The sequence below is a fragment of the Schistocerca americana genome, chromosome 11 (assembly GCF_021461395.2).
Source record: "Schistocerca americana isolate TAMUIC-IGC-003095 chromosome 11, iqSchAmer2.1, whole genome shotgun sequence".
Taxonomy (NCBI): domain Eukaryota; kingdom Metazoa; phylum Arthropoda; class Insecta; order Orthoptera; family Acrididae; genus Schistocerca; species Schistocerca americana.
Genome location: NC_060129.1, coordinates 95,120,590 through 95,137,003, shown reverse-complemented (window position 1 = coordinate 95,137,003; position 16,414 = coordinate 95,120,590). Strand labels below are relative to the sequence as shown.

General features: G+C 43.7%; 1 protein-coding gene across 1 annotated transcript in view; it reads left to right on the top strand.

Moving 5' to 3' along the window:
• The first annotated feature begins 507 nt into the window (after nt 1–507).
• Nucleotides 508–16,414, top strand: part of LOC124553298 — a 91,563-nt gene continuing 75,656 nt past the window's right edge. Inside the window, exons 1-2 of the mRNA XM_047127178.1 lie at nt 508–598; nt 699–1,044. Of these exons, the coding sequence (XP_046983134.1) occupies nt 508–598; nt 699–1,044 (437 nt within the window). The remainder of the gene's footprint in view (nt 599–698; nt 1,045–16,414) is intronic.

Genomic DNA, 16,414 nt, shown 5'->3' with positions numbered 1-16,414 from the left:
GTGCAGCCCAGTTGCCTCTCGGCCAGCCTGGAGTCTCCTCTCCAGCCCCGCACTGCCAGCTCTGACACCAACGTGAAACTGTATTTGCTCTGGCGTTCTGCAAAGATCTATGAGCACGGGTCCATAAGTCTTATTCCCAATCTCGCCAATCAAACCAGTTAACGATAAGTGTGATTTTCACTTAAATATTACTGTCTGCGCCTAGCCAGGTACATCGCACGTTCCTGTGGTAGCGGTGCTAACTCTGTCAAACTGGGGCAGAACAGCATGGCTGACATGCGACATTAAATTATTTTGTTGAAAGGATGTCGAAAATATCGCAAGCGAGCTGTCTCAAGGACTCAGAAACGTAACAGCTGCGATCAGTGTAACCAATTACGTATTGTATACCGAGTGGCTCCCCGTGAGATGGGCGAGAGTGCTACGTGGCATTCTCCGCTCTGCTCAGGGCCTCGATGCACGGATCGTCCACACCGATGCTGCAGTCAGAACCTCGGCTCATACGGAATGACGGCACAGTGTCCAGTGTTGTACTCTCGGCGCAGCTCTTGCCGCTTCCTCGTGAAGGGGAGCCGCAGCAGTGGCCGCCGTGCTGACAGTCAGCTGACTTGTTGACCTTTTGCTTGTAAAAGTGTGCAGCACACCTCACGCCGTGTCGATTATCGTTGGCTGCAGCTCTCTTAGTGTTTCACTTTCAGTAGCTGCTGGTACTGATGAGCATATGAGTAGCCCGTGGAAGCTCGTGAGTCAGAGTGCAGACCTCGAGGTGACTGAAGAACGTTTTGCAGATTGGTCACCGGGGTTCGCAACGTGCGGCGGCCTGGAGCAGCCGCCCCCCGGGTGGTCAGCTGCGCGGCGCCTGGCAGACCGCCTCAGGGACTCCGGACTGTCACCGCCGCCAGCAGGTGGAGCGGCGGAGGGAGGGGAGTGCGCCGGCGCCCTGGCGCAGCTCCGCCGCCTCACGTGGGACGAATCCTTCGAACTCGTCGAGGAGCTCAACTGCCGGATCGCTGACGACTGTATCGACTCCTGCTCTGTACCGTGGTATGTAGACCACTCGACGCCATTACTACTAACCTTACAACTAATTATTTCCTTAAATTTATTCTCAATGCTGTCACCTACTTTTCCTATTTTGCGATACTAACTATCTGTCAATAAGGGCACATTTGTGAGACCCAAAGAGGAAGCGCGCTAATACGTTCTGCCGTCGCCTCTTCTGTTGACACTTTCCACCGAGCAGTCAATGGAATGTGCCTCGCTGTCTCCGCATATCGCTACAGCAAACAGTAAATTATCTGATGATGACAGTCAAAGACTGAAAGCGGTAACTAACAACAAAAGCTTTTCATCGAGACTGCTTGCCTTACTAAAATTGAATTTATATTCCTATTTCCCAACGGTATTATCAAAAATCAATAAAAGTACAGCGTCGTTTGTGATGACGACAGCTGTAGCTCGATATCGTTGTTAGTTGTAAATTAGTTCAAAAATGAACAATAAACACTGCAATTGGCTAAATTAATTACTTTTCGAAAGAAGCAATTATAGAGCCAACACCCTGCACCACCAGACTACAGTAATACTCCACAACATTTGCTGTATATACGTAATTAAAATCTCTAACATGGCAGCAGTCACAAACAGTAAAATTATGGAAGCCATAGGAATCGTACAGCCAACCAGTGGCACGTCAGATGTTTATTCACACTTTTACCTTGCTTTACTGTTCATTAAGCCATGTGGCTATACCTTAGCATTTATATGAGTCACTTTAGTGTTGACTGAGCTTTATGACCTGTTTTCTCTTTTCACACAATAAGTTTACACACGTTACTACTTCTTCCAAGGAAGAAAGGTTTATATCTGTTTAAACCTAGGTAACGATTCGAACAAACTTGTGAAGTACAACTAGCTGGTGCATGATTCCCATTCGTTCCATACATCATTAACTTATAGTAAGACAGTCACATGCAAGCCAACTTTTTCTTGAAGCATCATGAAATGGCATCACGTTATTACCGCCTCTAGCCTCGAAGACTTCGTCAACTCGGCGGGGAAGAGAGTTCCGGAAGTTTCTTCAGATACGCAGCATCTGCCCGAGGCCTCCCACTGCTGGATCAGATCCCCTCAGAGCTACCAGTGTGTGGGGATGTCGGCTGCCACGTCTCAGCCGCTGTTCCAGACAGTACCGGACAACGTCTGCGGCTCTGAGACCGGGTTGTCTAGTGGTCGCCTCGTTGTGCTATAGGGCGCCTGAGTGTTCGTGAAACCGGGAGTGTATGCACGCAGCCTGGGAACACGACTGTGTGTGTCATCTTCTACAACGCAAGTGTCCAGAGAATAGGGCAACACTTCGTCACCGAGAATGTTGAAATAAACGTTTTGGTTCAGGTTCACACTGACCGTAGTGACTGAATCCAAGTCGCGGTGATAGTAACACCCCTATGACACCATGGAACCACCAGTGGCTTGAACTGCATCCTCTATAGGCCGTCGGTCCCATCGCCACCTCCATAATTTCAGAAGAGGCGAAATCGCGCGACTCGTGTGACGCACCTCCACCCAGCCACTGTCCGTCTCTGTGTGGTTTGGCCCACTCAAGACGCGCAGCTGTGTGTGTCTGTGTGAGCGACGGCCGCTGACTCCAAATGTCGAGTCTGTGCAGCCGCCTTCCGAACGATTGCTAGGCAGCTGGTTCAGATGGAGTTGCTTTGCCAGGCATTGGCAATTTGCGTCTGGTCTGAAACCGATCGCCAGTCACTTGGAGTTACACTCGTCAACAGCCCTGCCGGCTGGGATCTTTTTACGCCACTGCCTCACATCACTACGAGTGGTTCACCATTCGTTGCAGATACTTGGACAGTCCACATTGATAGACCAACAGATCATGTAACTTTACTAGTGGTGTGGTCGTGGACATGTCGAAACGCAAAAATTCCTTTCTGCCACTTCTCGACATCTCCACGTCGACGCAGGTGACCGCCCTGATCCCACGCGAGCAACAACTTCGACTGTTCAGAGATGTCACTAAACCCGCACAAAGACGTAAACAACCGTGCATGAGCAGCGCTGATTAGACGGAAGGGATCCGACAGTTCCAGTCGTTCCACCAGGAAGGAGGTACACGGCTGGTGTCGTCTGTAGTTCAACCATGCCTAGACGGTCAATACCGCGGTTCGGTCGCGTCCGCATTGTTACTTTGTGCCAGGAAGGGCTCTGACCAGAAGTGTCCAGGCTTCTTGGAGTGAACCAAAGCGATGTTGTTCGGACATGGAGGAGATACAGAGAGACAGGAACTGCAAATCACATGCCTCTCTCAGGCCGCCCAGGGGCTACTACTACTTCAGTGGGTAACCGCTACCTACGGATTATGGCTCGGAGAAACCCTTACAACAACGCCACTATGTAGAATAACGCTTTTCGTGCAGCCACAGGACGTCCTGTTACAACTGAAACTGTGCGCAATCGGCTGCATAATGCGCAACTTCACTCCCGACGCCCGTGGTGAAGTCCATCTTTGGAACCACGACACCGTGCAGCGCGGTACGTGACCCACCAACCAATCTGAGGGATCTACGCCGATTCGCCGTTGAGGAGTGAGACAATCTGGACCAATAGTGCCATGAAGAACTTGTGGATAGCACGCCACGACGAATACAGGCATGTATCAATGCCAGAGAACGTGCTACTGGGTATTAGAGGTACCAGTGTGTACAGCATCTGGACCATCACCTCTGAAGGTCTCGCTGTATGGTGGAACAACGTGAAACGTGTGGTTTTCTTGACCAATAAAAAGGTGCGGAAATGATGTTTATATTGATATCTATTCCAATTTTCTGTACAGGTTCCGGAACTCTCGGAACCAAGGTGATGCAATCTATTTTTTGATGTGTGTATTAAGTAGTGAAAAACATCTCAACATATCCATATCTTACTAAGCGAGCTAATAAGATTGATGAAACGTTGAGCTGTCACATTCAAAAGGGTAATTAGATTAGGAAGGAAGACTCTAAAGCAGTAGATGATTTGTCCTATTCAGGCAGCAACATAATTGTTTGCAGCCGAAGTAGACAGGACATAAAATACAGACTGGCTAGGGCTTGGAAAACATCTCTGGAAGAGAGTAATTTGACCTTTAGGCAGTCATTTCTTAAGGTACTTGTCACGAGTGTAGTCTTGTATGGAAGTGAAACATGGATGGTAAGCAGCTGACACAAGAAGAGAATATGAGGTGAGATGTAGTGCTAGAGCAAACTGCTGAAGAATAGGCGTTTAGATGGTTTAATTAAATAGAAGATACTGAATCGAATTAGAGACAGTAAAAAATATGCCACAACTTGACTGAAACACCTCCTGGGACGTCAGCGAATCGTCCGTTACGTAATGGAGAAGTAGTGTGGGGAGAAAAACTTGTGGAGGGACACCGAGTGATGAGTACAGCAAACAGGTTCAGATGAATGCAGGCTGCAGTAGTGGAGGGGCTCGCACAGGATAGTGTAGCATGGAGAGCGGCATCAAACCGGTCTTCGAACTAACAATGACAACGACAAATAACTACGACAATTGTAATGATAACAGAAATAACGTTACTTCTCACTAATCTGAAACCCGAATCTTGCTGACAGACGGAAACTGTGTGTCAGGCCGGCACTCAAATCCAGTCCTCCTCCTTCTGCGGACACTTCTCACACCAACTGTAGTATCGAGATATGAACAACAATGTGGGCATTGTCGGTCCGCCTTGATGCAAAATATTTTTGTTGTTCATTTATTTATTTATTCATTGCCCATGTTAGTTTCAGAGACAAATATCGCCATCAATGTAAAACATGCAGAAAATAGCACAGCTATAAAACGGTGTAAAACCTTATTACATATTTACTGTTTGTTTTTTAAATATTGTGTTCTGTGGGTACTTTCATAATAGCTTATTTATTATACATTACAGCGTTGTTTTAAGATTCTTTTTGGTGTTTGGGGCATATTTTCTGTGTTTTTCTGTTGCCGTTTTTCTCAACATAAATCATATCATTTACAACTGTGTGAGCGACTATTAGTAAACAAATACGAAAACGTGAACTTACGTATGTCAGCGTTATGCAGTTGGGACTACGGTAGTGTTGTGGATACAGTTTTGTTGTGTACTAGGTTGTTACATAGTTTCTCGTGTACTCATGTTCGCTGGACGGCTTGCAGCTAGTTCTATACACAGAAAAACATAACCGTCGCACTTCTTTCATAATGCTTAACGTTACGCCAACTTGCCGCTGGCGTGTCTCGTGAGAAATGTATCACACGTTGCAAGAAGAAAATTTAAGCGCAAGTTCTGACGACTTTCGTTCCTCATTTATGTGTCTCTGTCTGATGGGCGAGTGGTCCTTTTGCAAGTGTGTGCTTTCTGTCGTGTGTCGTGCGTCAGTTCTCTCAGAGCAGTGAAGATTGTGTCGTTGAAAAGTGTTGTTTCTTCGTTTATTACGTTTTTCCCTTCCACTATTGCTTTTTGTATATAATAATTTTCGTCTGTTGTTGTTGGTATAAACAGAAAACCTTCTGGGATAGAATAAAATGACCAACCTAAGTGATTATCCAACACAAAATTATCAAAGGAACCCAGAGACATTAATAAAAAGCATCACACGCATCCTCACACAGAACCAGACAAAAAGAATGATACAAAGGAATCCTAAAGCTCCACTCTTAACAGGCCTCCCAAAGGTCCACAAACTTCTCATTCTAGTCAGGCCAGCGGTGGACTTCAGAGACACACATGTACACATTCCTAGAGAAAACATACACATACACAAACAACAGAAGCTTCAAAACGCCAGAAGACATAATAGAGAAAATTAAGAACATCCCCCCAACAGCAAAACTTGTATCTTCTGACATTACATCCATGTACACACACATACTCACAGAAGAAACTATAAACACTGTAGAACAACAGCTAAAGTACAAGAAATTCCCAGAAAGACAAATAAATGAAATCTCATCCATTCTTAGTCTAATCATTGAACAAAACTATTTCACTTTCAGCAACAACTTCTGTTTGCAAAAAGAGGGGCTAACCATGGGATATCCCCTGAGTGGGAAATTAGTAGGCATATTCTTGGATCGTATAGAGAACACAATATTAAACAACTTTTTAAAACAAGATGAGTACAAAATAATTGACTGGTACCGATACCAGGATCACATATTTGTCTTATAGATGAAACACAAAACAGTTGAAGAGCTACACAGTAACATCAACACAGTACTACCTCAGCCTCACTTCACAAAGGAAAGAGAAAAAAAAACAAGAATCAAAATTTCTTGAATCTTACAGTTACAAGAAACAAGCACCAACATTATTTTTCCATCTTCAGAAAACCCACATCCACAACCACTGCTACCCATATCTCATCCAACCACCATACATTCAGTAAATATGCCAGCTTTGCACCCATGCTCCACAGGGTAAACAGAACACGTCTTAAACTGAAGGGTACACACGGGAACTAAATATAATCAAACACAGCCAGCCGCAGTGGCTGAACGGTGCTAGGCACTACAGTCTGGAAACACGCGACCGCTGCGGTCGCAGGTTCGAATCCTGCATCGGGCATGGATGTGTGTGATGTCCTTAGGTTAGTTAGGTTTACGTAGTTCTAACTTCTAGGGGACTGATGACCACAGCAGTTAAGTCCCATAGTGCTCAGAGCCATTTGAACCATTTACAATCAAACAAATTGCTGTTGAAAATGACTACAAAACAGATACCATAAACAAGCTCAACAGCAAGGTAAATATGAAACATTAAAATAGTGGTCACCCACTCAAAAGCACAAGCAAAGAATTTGAAAACCAACTGGCCAAACACACAGACAACAGAGCAGACCACATCACTTCAGGAAACGGAAACATATGGTACACACTGACATACAGTAATAAAATATCACATAGAACTGGAAACATCTTGAAAAAGCAAGGGATCCCAATAACATTCTAAACAAACATCATAGTTCATAAAAGACTAAGACCAGACAAAAGAATCTCAGAAAAATTCAGCATGCTGGAATATACCAGCTCACATGTAACTGCTGTCAAGCCTAACACATAGGAGAAACAATCAAAAATATCCGAACGAAGTACACAGAGTCCTAAAAAGTGACAGCACACATTCCACTTTCGCAAGACACCCAATGAACAAAAACTGTACCTCTACTAATATCGAAAGTGATCTACACATAACAGAATGCACACACACGCAAAAAGACATAAACGAAGAACAGAAGTCGTCAGAACTTCCGCAAAAATTTTCGTAGCGTCCTTGTAACATGCGATACATTTCTCGCAACACATGCTAATGGCAAGATGGCGTAATGTTTTGGATTATGAACGAAGTGCGAAACTTACGTTTTTCTGTGTGTTAAATTAGCTGAAAGCCGTGCCGCGAACGTAAGTACACGAGAAACTATGTAACAACCGAGTACACATCAAAACTGTATCCACAACACTACGGCAATCCCAACTGTATGACGCTGACATACATAATGTTTTTGTATTTGTTTAGTAATAGTCGCTCATACAGTTGCAGATCACATAACCTATGTCGCGAAAAACGGCAACAGAGGCACACAGAAAATATGCCCCAAACACCAACAACAATCTTAAAACCATGCCGTACAGTATAATAAATAAGGTACTATGAAAGTACTCACGGAAAACAGGATTTATAAAACAAACAGTACACATATAATAATGTTTTACAGTATTTTATAACTATGCTATTCTCTGCATGTTTTAGATACAAAGACCCCATGACCCATTAATGATGGCGACATTTGTCGCTGAAACTAGATTGGGGAATAAATAACTAAACAACAAAATCGCTTTGCATCCAGAAGGACTCACAGTTCCCTTTTTTTGTATGCAAGCACCATCTGGAAGAGTTCCAAATAAAATTATTCTATGGAGACATGATTCACGACTTGTATTCACAGCTTCAGTTTTGACATTTTCTTTTCTCCGGCACCTCGTTCTCGGAATGATAAGATGTCAGCCACGGCATTTTGGTAAGCATGTTCCTGTCTTGGAAGAGGCGTATGAAGAGCTGCAAAGAAGACAGGACGACAGGCAACTCCTACAGATAGCTAAAGCAAGAGATAAGGCGACCAAGGACATAACATCAGTGAGGCTGATAAAGGATAAATCAGGTGTAGTATTATACGACCTTCAGAAAATCCTGAATAGGTGGTGGGAGTACTTTCAAAGGCTATTGAATGAGGAAAATGTATGAGAGAAGTTTGAGTAAGGAGATATAAATGAAAGAATGACCCAAAGTATAAGTAGGAAAGAAGTCCAACATATGGTGAAGAAAATTAAAAATGGGAGGCCCAAGGAGCTGACCAAATCGCAATAGAAGCATGGAGAAGTCTGCAAGAACAGGGTACTGATATTCTCTGGGATCTAATGCAGAAGATCTGGAAAGGAGAAAGAACGCCACATGTGTGGAGAAGCAGTGTGCTTCTCTATAAGGGCAATTATAGAGGGATAAAAGTGATGTCCCACATAATGAAGATCTTGGAAAGGATATTTGAGAACAGGGTGCGTCTAGAAACTGACGTATGTAAAGAACAGTTTGGATTTATGCCGGAAAGAGGAAAAACCAACAAAGGATGCGAAAAATCTATATATTGACCTGCAAGGAGAACAACTGATGATCAAGACATTTAAATATCTAGGCTCTTACATGAAAAGTAATGGAGGACTGGAGGTCGAAATACAGCAGAGGATAAATAGTTATGGGTAAACTGGAAGGAACTGAGCTGAGTACTGTGTAATAAGAAGGTTAGCTGCAGAATGAAAGGAAAGTTTTACAAGTCTGTGGTGAGGCCTGCGATGCTGTATAGTGCAAAAACTTGCCCAATCACAAAAGTCCAAAAGAAAAAGATGAAAGTGGCTGAAATGAGAATGACAAGGTGGATGAGTGGGGCGACACGAAAGGATAGGCTAAGGAAAGTGTACACCAGGGGAACAGTGAAAGTGGAGCCTATAGGGAAGAAGATCCAAAAAAGTAGGCTGAGATGGTATTTACACGTGCTTAGAAGAGGGGAGTACTACACGGGGAGAAGAGTTGAAGACCTAGAAATCGAAAATTCGAGGAGAAGAGGAAGACCGAAACTGAGGTGGAAAGACAAGGTAGCAGGAGACCTACGGGAGAAAAGATGGCTCAGAGAAGAAGCACTGGATAGGAGTTTATGGAAGAGAAGGATCCAGCAAAGCAACGCCGACCCCACATGATGCGGGAAAAGGCTGATATGACGATTATGAGGATGACAATGATGTTCCTGTCATTTGTTTGGAATGATCTGGGCAAAGAGTAGGAAGCGTAAGTCACAATATACGGATCAGGTATCCTTGTTTGACAAACAGTTTACGGGCTTTTCAAATCGCTGCTTCTGTCACTCTGACCTTGTATACAGGATGATGCTGGCTGTGTAATTCCCACCAGATGTTCTGATTATGTTACTTCGTGATCTTCCTAAATTACTTCAGGCAAATGCCCAGGTGATTCCTTCCATGACCTCACGGCCAACTGTCTGCTCATCCTCGTTAAACTAGACTTATGGGTGTCCACATGCCTCTATATACATGTTTTCAGTTGTCAACCTGTGAAGCAACCGATGCCCAGTTTTCATCAAAGATGGATCCTCGAAGGAATAAAATTGCACTACACCTGCTCACGAACCGGGACGAGGGTGCTCAGACCGGCTGATGGTGTCAGAACCCTCTCCACACTCGTCACGTGAGCTCGCGAGGGCCGCCTTCCAGGACTGTGGCGGTACAGGCCCGAGGAGCAACGGCTCGGCCATGTGTGGGCAGCACGACGAGGGTCACGGGCAGGCGTGTCGCGGGGGAGCTGCGGGGCTCCTGCTGCACATGTCGGACATTAATGATCTGGCAGACATAGTTAACAGTCACTGCACAGACGGTGTAATTGTCTGTACCAAAGTGAACATGGTCAGGGAAGGAGGGGAAATGTTTGATTGCAGTGCACACTGTGCAAGGAGCGCGCCCAGAGACGAAAGTTACCAGGTCTAGGCCATTCTAGGAGGCCAAACTACAATTGAAGATGGCAACGGAAGGGGAGGCGATTCACATTAACTGATGTTGGTGGCCGTTCGTGGAACGTCTCACAAGAAAGGCGTCTGTTCTGCTCGAGGTCTGGATCACGAGAGAGAGAAGCAACCGTGTTCTGCATTGCAGAGTGCTCCAGTGTCCACACACGTGACCTGTATCCCACACACGCTACTGGGTAAAACCGATGGCGTGAATCCACTAACAGTCTCAGCACAGGGCTCAAGGCGTCTCTTGTCAGCGGCTTCAACTGGACAGAACTGCCACAGACAGGCAACTTCTGTCACGTAGGCACAGCGTAAGTTGCTCTGGGAGAAAACTTGTAAAGATTTCATTGGGCCTTTGAAGTAAATTCTTTAAACCATTTCACTAAAATATTCCTTTACTGGCTATCAGCACGTCCAAAAGTACTACCTCAAAGCAAAAGCACCGCATGTACCTAATCACATCTGGATAAGATCTTAACCTTCGAGCTGGACAGTGTCATTTATCACAAATTTCTTTCTATATGCATTGTTAACTGTCTTACGCATTTTCGAGAACCACTTGAAACTTTCCACGTGTAAGCGCTATTCTCCCATGCCTTTTGCTAAAGAAAGCTGCGGTCTGAGCTGCAACTTAAGGTAGTGGATGTGCTTTTTCTTTTTCTCTCGTTCACATGTCACACGCCGTCCTCTTTTCTTGGTGGCAGGCTACCCAATTGTTTCAACCCACGGATCTTTGAATTTCTCTAGGAAAGTTGCTACGTTGACAGGAAGTGAAGCAACCTTATCTGTTTTGACTAGCTGAAGCCTCGCAAGGGAAAATGCTAAGTCTTTCAACGAAAATGCTCCTTTTCTGGATTTACCTCATTTGCGTCGAAAATGATTTGAGCTCTTATTCCAGCTATATCGATTACAGAATAGGATACGACCAGTGGCCATCTTCTGGTGACCCATGCTATGGAATACGCTCTTCCCAGTTGATCGACTATGTAGACCCCTCCATTTGTCACATTGTAATAACTGCCTTATTGCAACAAGTTTATCGGTTGCTCTCCCTTCTTGTCTTGAGCTTTTGTCGTCAAAACGGATGCAACGTAAAAGGAACAGCAGTCTTCTATAGCTCATCACATCTCCCGTAATCTCCATATTTCTGCCATCTGCTCTCCACAGTTCGACAACATTAATGTGGCCGGCTTGCGTAATCCCAGAGAGGTAAAGCAATCCCAGTAATGTCATTATTTCTTCTTCTGTAGTGATCTTAGCATCCGTTTCTCTTGAATACTGTACACTTTCTTTCTTAGACTGAGTACAGAAGAGTGTATACTTAATATTTTGTCAATCGTTTCCGGCCTAAGTACTGTCCATTTCACTTATGACCTTTCTGGATACACTTTCTGACCCAGGAAATATTTTTAGAATAATCTTTCTTTTTGTCTTTATGACTACATTAACGCATAATTGATTCCATTTTCATTTTTCTCTTTCCTAATAAAAATATAAACAGCGGAGAGCGACTGTTCGCGGCCATCGTCTGAATTGTGTTCCCGTTCGGGATCCGAACCTCGATCACGTCGTGTGGCAAACTGTTCCTCTTCTTCCTCAGCGTCATTGCCAATTTCCTGGCCTGATTCGGTGTCGAACCCTGGATCGTCGTCGAGTGGCCACGCGGCCTCCTCGTTGTCGGCCAGCTTTGTTGTGGCCTGTACAGGGTGGCAGGGCCCGCTTGTCGACACAAGGTAACGAGATGAGAGTGAAAGGGACGCCACTTACACGACTGGGCGCGTTGTGTACCTTGTATTCTAAGACGGCACACGCGTTGTTTATTTTACGTTTCTGCTGCTCACTTGGACGTGTGACAACACAACTTACCACTGAGCTGGCTGAAGCTATAATGAAGGTATAGGTACGGCTGGCAATTTTATAACAACAATGCATTTTTTTATTTATTATGCAGAGAATTGGACAAGACAATGCCATATGCGGGTGGCGCATTTTATGCATAGTCGCGCTCAATCGAGAGTTAAACTGCAGTGAAAACTGAAAACTTCCTTTACTTGTTTGTAAACGTAATACTGTGCACTTAAGAAATAAGCAGATAATAGTTATCCTACACCTGCCATACCAGTGAGTAATATTTGGAATCAGTCGGTTTACAGAAACACGTAGATGCACGAAACACAGAAACCTGTACTGGCAGTCGCAAATATTCCCTGAGAGCCTACCAGTAAATAAAAGTTATTTGAAAACGTCCTGCCTTCAACAAAACGCAGTTTCTTCTTTTTCACCCATACATGTTTCGGCGAAGCTTTACCGTCATGAGAGGTTCCCTTCATTTTTCTGTCGAACAAAGAATATATTCAAACTTCCTGGCAGATTAAAACTGTGTGCCGAACCGAGACTCGAACTCGGGACATTCGCCTTTCGCAGGCAAGCGCTCTACCAACTCAGCCACCCAAGCACGACTCACGCCCCGTCCTCACAGCTTTAATATCGGTACAGCCATTCTTATAAGGGAAGGCATTCCGGTGACTGAAATCGAACGACTAGAATCAGGAAGAGCCGTAGGCATAAAAGTTTTCGATATGACCGTACTTAACCTTTACGTCCCATCAGAAAATTCCCATAAATTGAATGGTGTGATGTTTTTGCAAGATGAACTAATTTATTTATTGAGGAAAAATCCATGTTCTCTTATATTAGTTGGACAATATTAACTGTGTCTTAAACCAGAAAGATCAACAACCCAATTTCAACTACTAGCCACAGTTAAAACAGTTAGTAAGTGATCTACAACTCAAAGATGTATAGGAACTTCAGCACGCGACATCAGTCGAGTTCACGTATATAACCAGCCACTCCCGCAGCAGACTAAACAGAATTTATGTGCCACCAAATTTGCAAAAATTTTTATTAAACGTTGAAACAGTTCCCGTGTATTTTAGCGATCACAGTACACTTTTAACTTGCTTTAATTTAAGTGTACAGCCAACCCGTCGATTCAGAGGGCAATGGAATTTGATTATATCTGTCTTAACCGACGAAGAACTGGAACAGGAAATAAGAGTAGCGTGGACTATGTGCCTCCGCACAGCAGACAAGCACCCAACAGTCATTGACTGGTGGACTAGGAGGGCTAAACCAAGGCTGCTGAAAGTTGTCTTGCAGCATAGTGTAGCGAGGCGCAGGGAGCTGAGGATCACGATGGAGTTTTATTATAAAGTTTTAAGAGACTTATATCAAGAGGCACATGATGACGTAATTCGTCTGAATGATATCAAAAAATAAAAGCCAAATTATTAAGCAATAAACAGCAACAGATGGAGGGACTAAAAATTAAATCGAAAGCCACATCAGTAGTAGCTAATGAAGCTGCTTCTCTGTATCACTTGGTGCGGCATGCTGAAAACAGACGTCAAGCTTTTATTGCTGAAGTCCAGACGCATACTGGTACAAGGCTCACATGCCAGAAAGAAATACTGGACCAAGTCCACAGGTACTATGACAACTTATATGCCCCTACCACAGTGGACGATGCAGCTCTCGAGGACTTTCTCACTATTTTAGGTCCACAATTGTCGGGAACAGAAAACGCTGACATCCTGCCACCTATTACTAAAGATGAAGTGCATGAGACAGTGCGTAACTCACCTCTCAAAAAATCTCCGGGACTTGGTGGCCTCCATGTGGATTTTTATGCCCGCTACTGGTCTATAATTGGGGACAAGATCACTTCCATGGCGAATGTGGTCCTGACCGGGAAAGCGGTCCCTGCAGAGTTTAAGGAAAGTAAAATAGTACTGATTCCTAAGAGTAAAGGCAAAACCAACTTAAACAATTTTCGGCCTCTTTCGCTACTAAATTCTGATTACAAAATAATTTCGCGTATTATCAACAAAAGACTCCGTGCCTTTTTCAACGGCAAAGACGAGGTCACACTAATTACATGGCGCACAGGAGCGAAGTGGCCGAGCAGACGGTCCAGTATGTGCTACTGCAGGAAAAACCCTCTACCTCGCTCTTCGCTGGGGTTTGTAGAGTATGGAAGTGGAAGTTGATTTAGATATTACCAACATGTTATTTTTGCAGCCTTGTGACTGAATATTTACTTTCGCACAGGAAAAAATAAATTTCACGAGCTGGGTTTCTGACGCAAAAGCGGTAGTGCATGATATAGAAAAATATACTGTCCCAAATAATTTATGATCTCAAGCACATGCACCCTTATTTATTGTGTAATTACTGGTTCCGTTTCCTTACAGTTTGCATCCTTCAGCTCTACCTTTAGTTTAGACTTTATTATTTAAACTTTTGCATATCCCGTTAACGTTAGTAACGTCTTCACATTACGACATTCAGTAAACATATAACTGAAGATTTCCGCTGCTCGCCTGGCATTGTCCTCGTTATATACCAGCGTAATTTGATGTTATTCTCAGATATGTACATACTACTCTCACAGCTGATACTATGAGCTGGTCTAATGACATTTCTCAATTATTGCAGTGTTCTCTGTTATTGTCTCTAGTTGATGGCTCTTGATACTGCTGTATTCCTTGGTAATATTATGCTTTTAATATGTGTTATTCTGATGTGTTGTGTTTTACACGCTTGCTGTTTGTCACTTGTAAAAATGGACATCTTTTTCCTGGAAAATATGAAACGAACATATGTGAAGTATTACATCTTACATCCAACCTGTGGCCACCGGTGACGCCTCAGGAGTTGACTGAGTGACTTCGCCACAGCTGGGTAGGGGCTCATAATCACAGCCGGCCGCGCCGTGCCACAAGTCAAGACCGGTTCCCACCAGAGCGCGGCAGCGTGTCGTGCGGCAACGGCAGTGGCAAGCGTTTTCCGCGTTGACGCGGCGGCTCGCGGAATTGGCGTTCCCACCTGGAAGCGGCAGACGCTAGCGGTAGCCAGTGACGGACAGCCACTGAGGTACGGGGCGGGACCCACTGAAACTCCTGGTGCGTTTGAAAAACTATATCTTACACCTACATGGAGGAAAGACGAAGTTGGGTGAAGACATACCAATTTTTCATTTTCTGTACAACGTACTCTTTCACATATTCCATTATGCATGTTTTCTCATTTCACCATAAACAGATTTCATGACTACCATTCATCATTGTTCACTAACTAGCACATTGCTTAAGAATCATGAAAGAATAATACATATTTGGAACAAAGTTTTCGAAACGAGATTTTAAATTATAAGACATTTCCCGGTGCAGACGCAAACCTACAATACTTTATTAGTTACGAGCTGCAGTTTACAACTAAAGAGACAGTAAACGGTAGCAAATTAAGGAAATGGAACTTGAATAAGTCAAGACCCACAGTTTTTCGATAATCTTAAAGTTAGTGTAATGCAACGACTTACTGAAACAGAGGAAGGAATCCGCTAGAATACGAATGGATATCTTTGAGAGAAGAAGTGGTGAATGCAGCAGAGTATGAGAACGGTAAGAAGGTACAGTAGAAATCGTTAGATAAATCGTGAAATATTAAATCTGACAAGAGGGAAAAATATAGAAATGCAGCAAATAAAGTAGGCCATTGGAAATAGAAATGTCTAAACATGACGATGACAGAAAGTCCAAAATTGCAACGTGATTTTGCACTTGGAAAACATAAGGGAATGAAAATGAGAAAGAACAAAGAAAACTTTGCTCAAAGGAGAAGCAACTGTCAAGAACTCATTTGGCAAGCCAGAACTAAGCAAATAAGAGAAGGCTAGATAGTGGAAGGAATATGTAGACAGGAGAGGGGGAGGGGTTGTACAAACTAACATAAGTACAATGTTAGATTCCTGTGAGATGTCTGAACACACAAGGCAATACTGATCCTACCACTTAACTAAGTCGACACACTGAAGAACAGCGAAACTGTGTTTATAGCATTTGCATGTTTAGAGAAAGGTTTTGACAATCTTAATTAAAACATTCTTTGAAGCTCTGGAGATGTCATCGATAAAACACAGGGACACAAGATTATCTACAACTTGTACAGAAACCAAACTGCATTTCTAAGACTTCAATGACTTGAAAGGGAAGCAGTAATTGAGAAGGCAGAAGAAGAGAGGATATAAAATGAAGACTGTGAATAGCAAGAAAAGCGTTCTGAAAAAGAAAATTTGTTCGTATGGAATACAAATTGTAATGATTGGGTACTATTTTACGAAGCTATTTGTGTGGAGTGCAGCCTTGTAAGTGAAACGTGTGCAATGAACAGTTCTGTCGAGAAGACAATGGACGCTTTCAAAACGTGGTGATCAATAAGAATACTGAAGATTAGATATG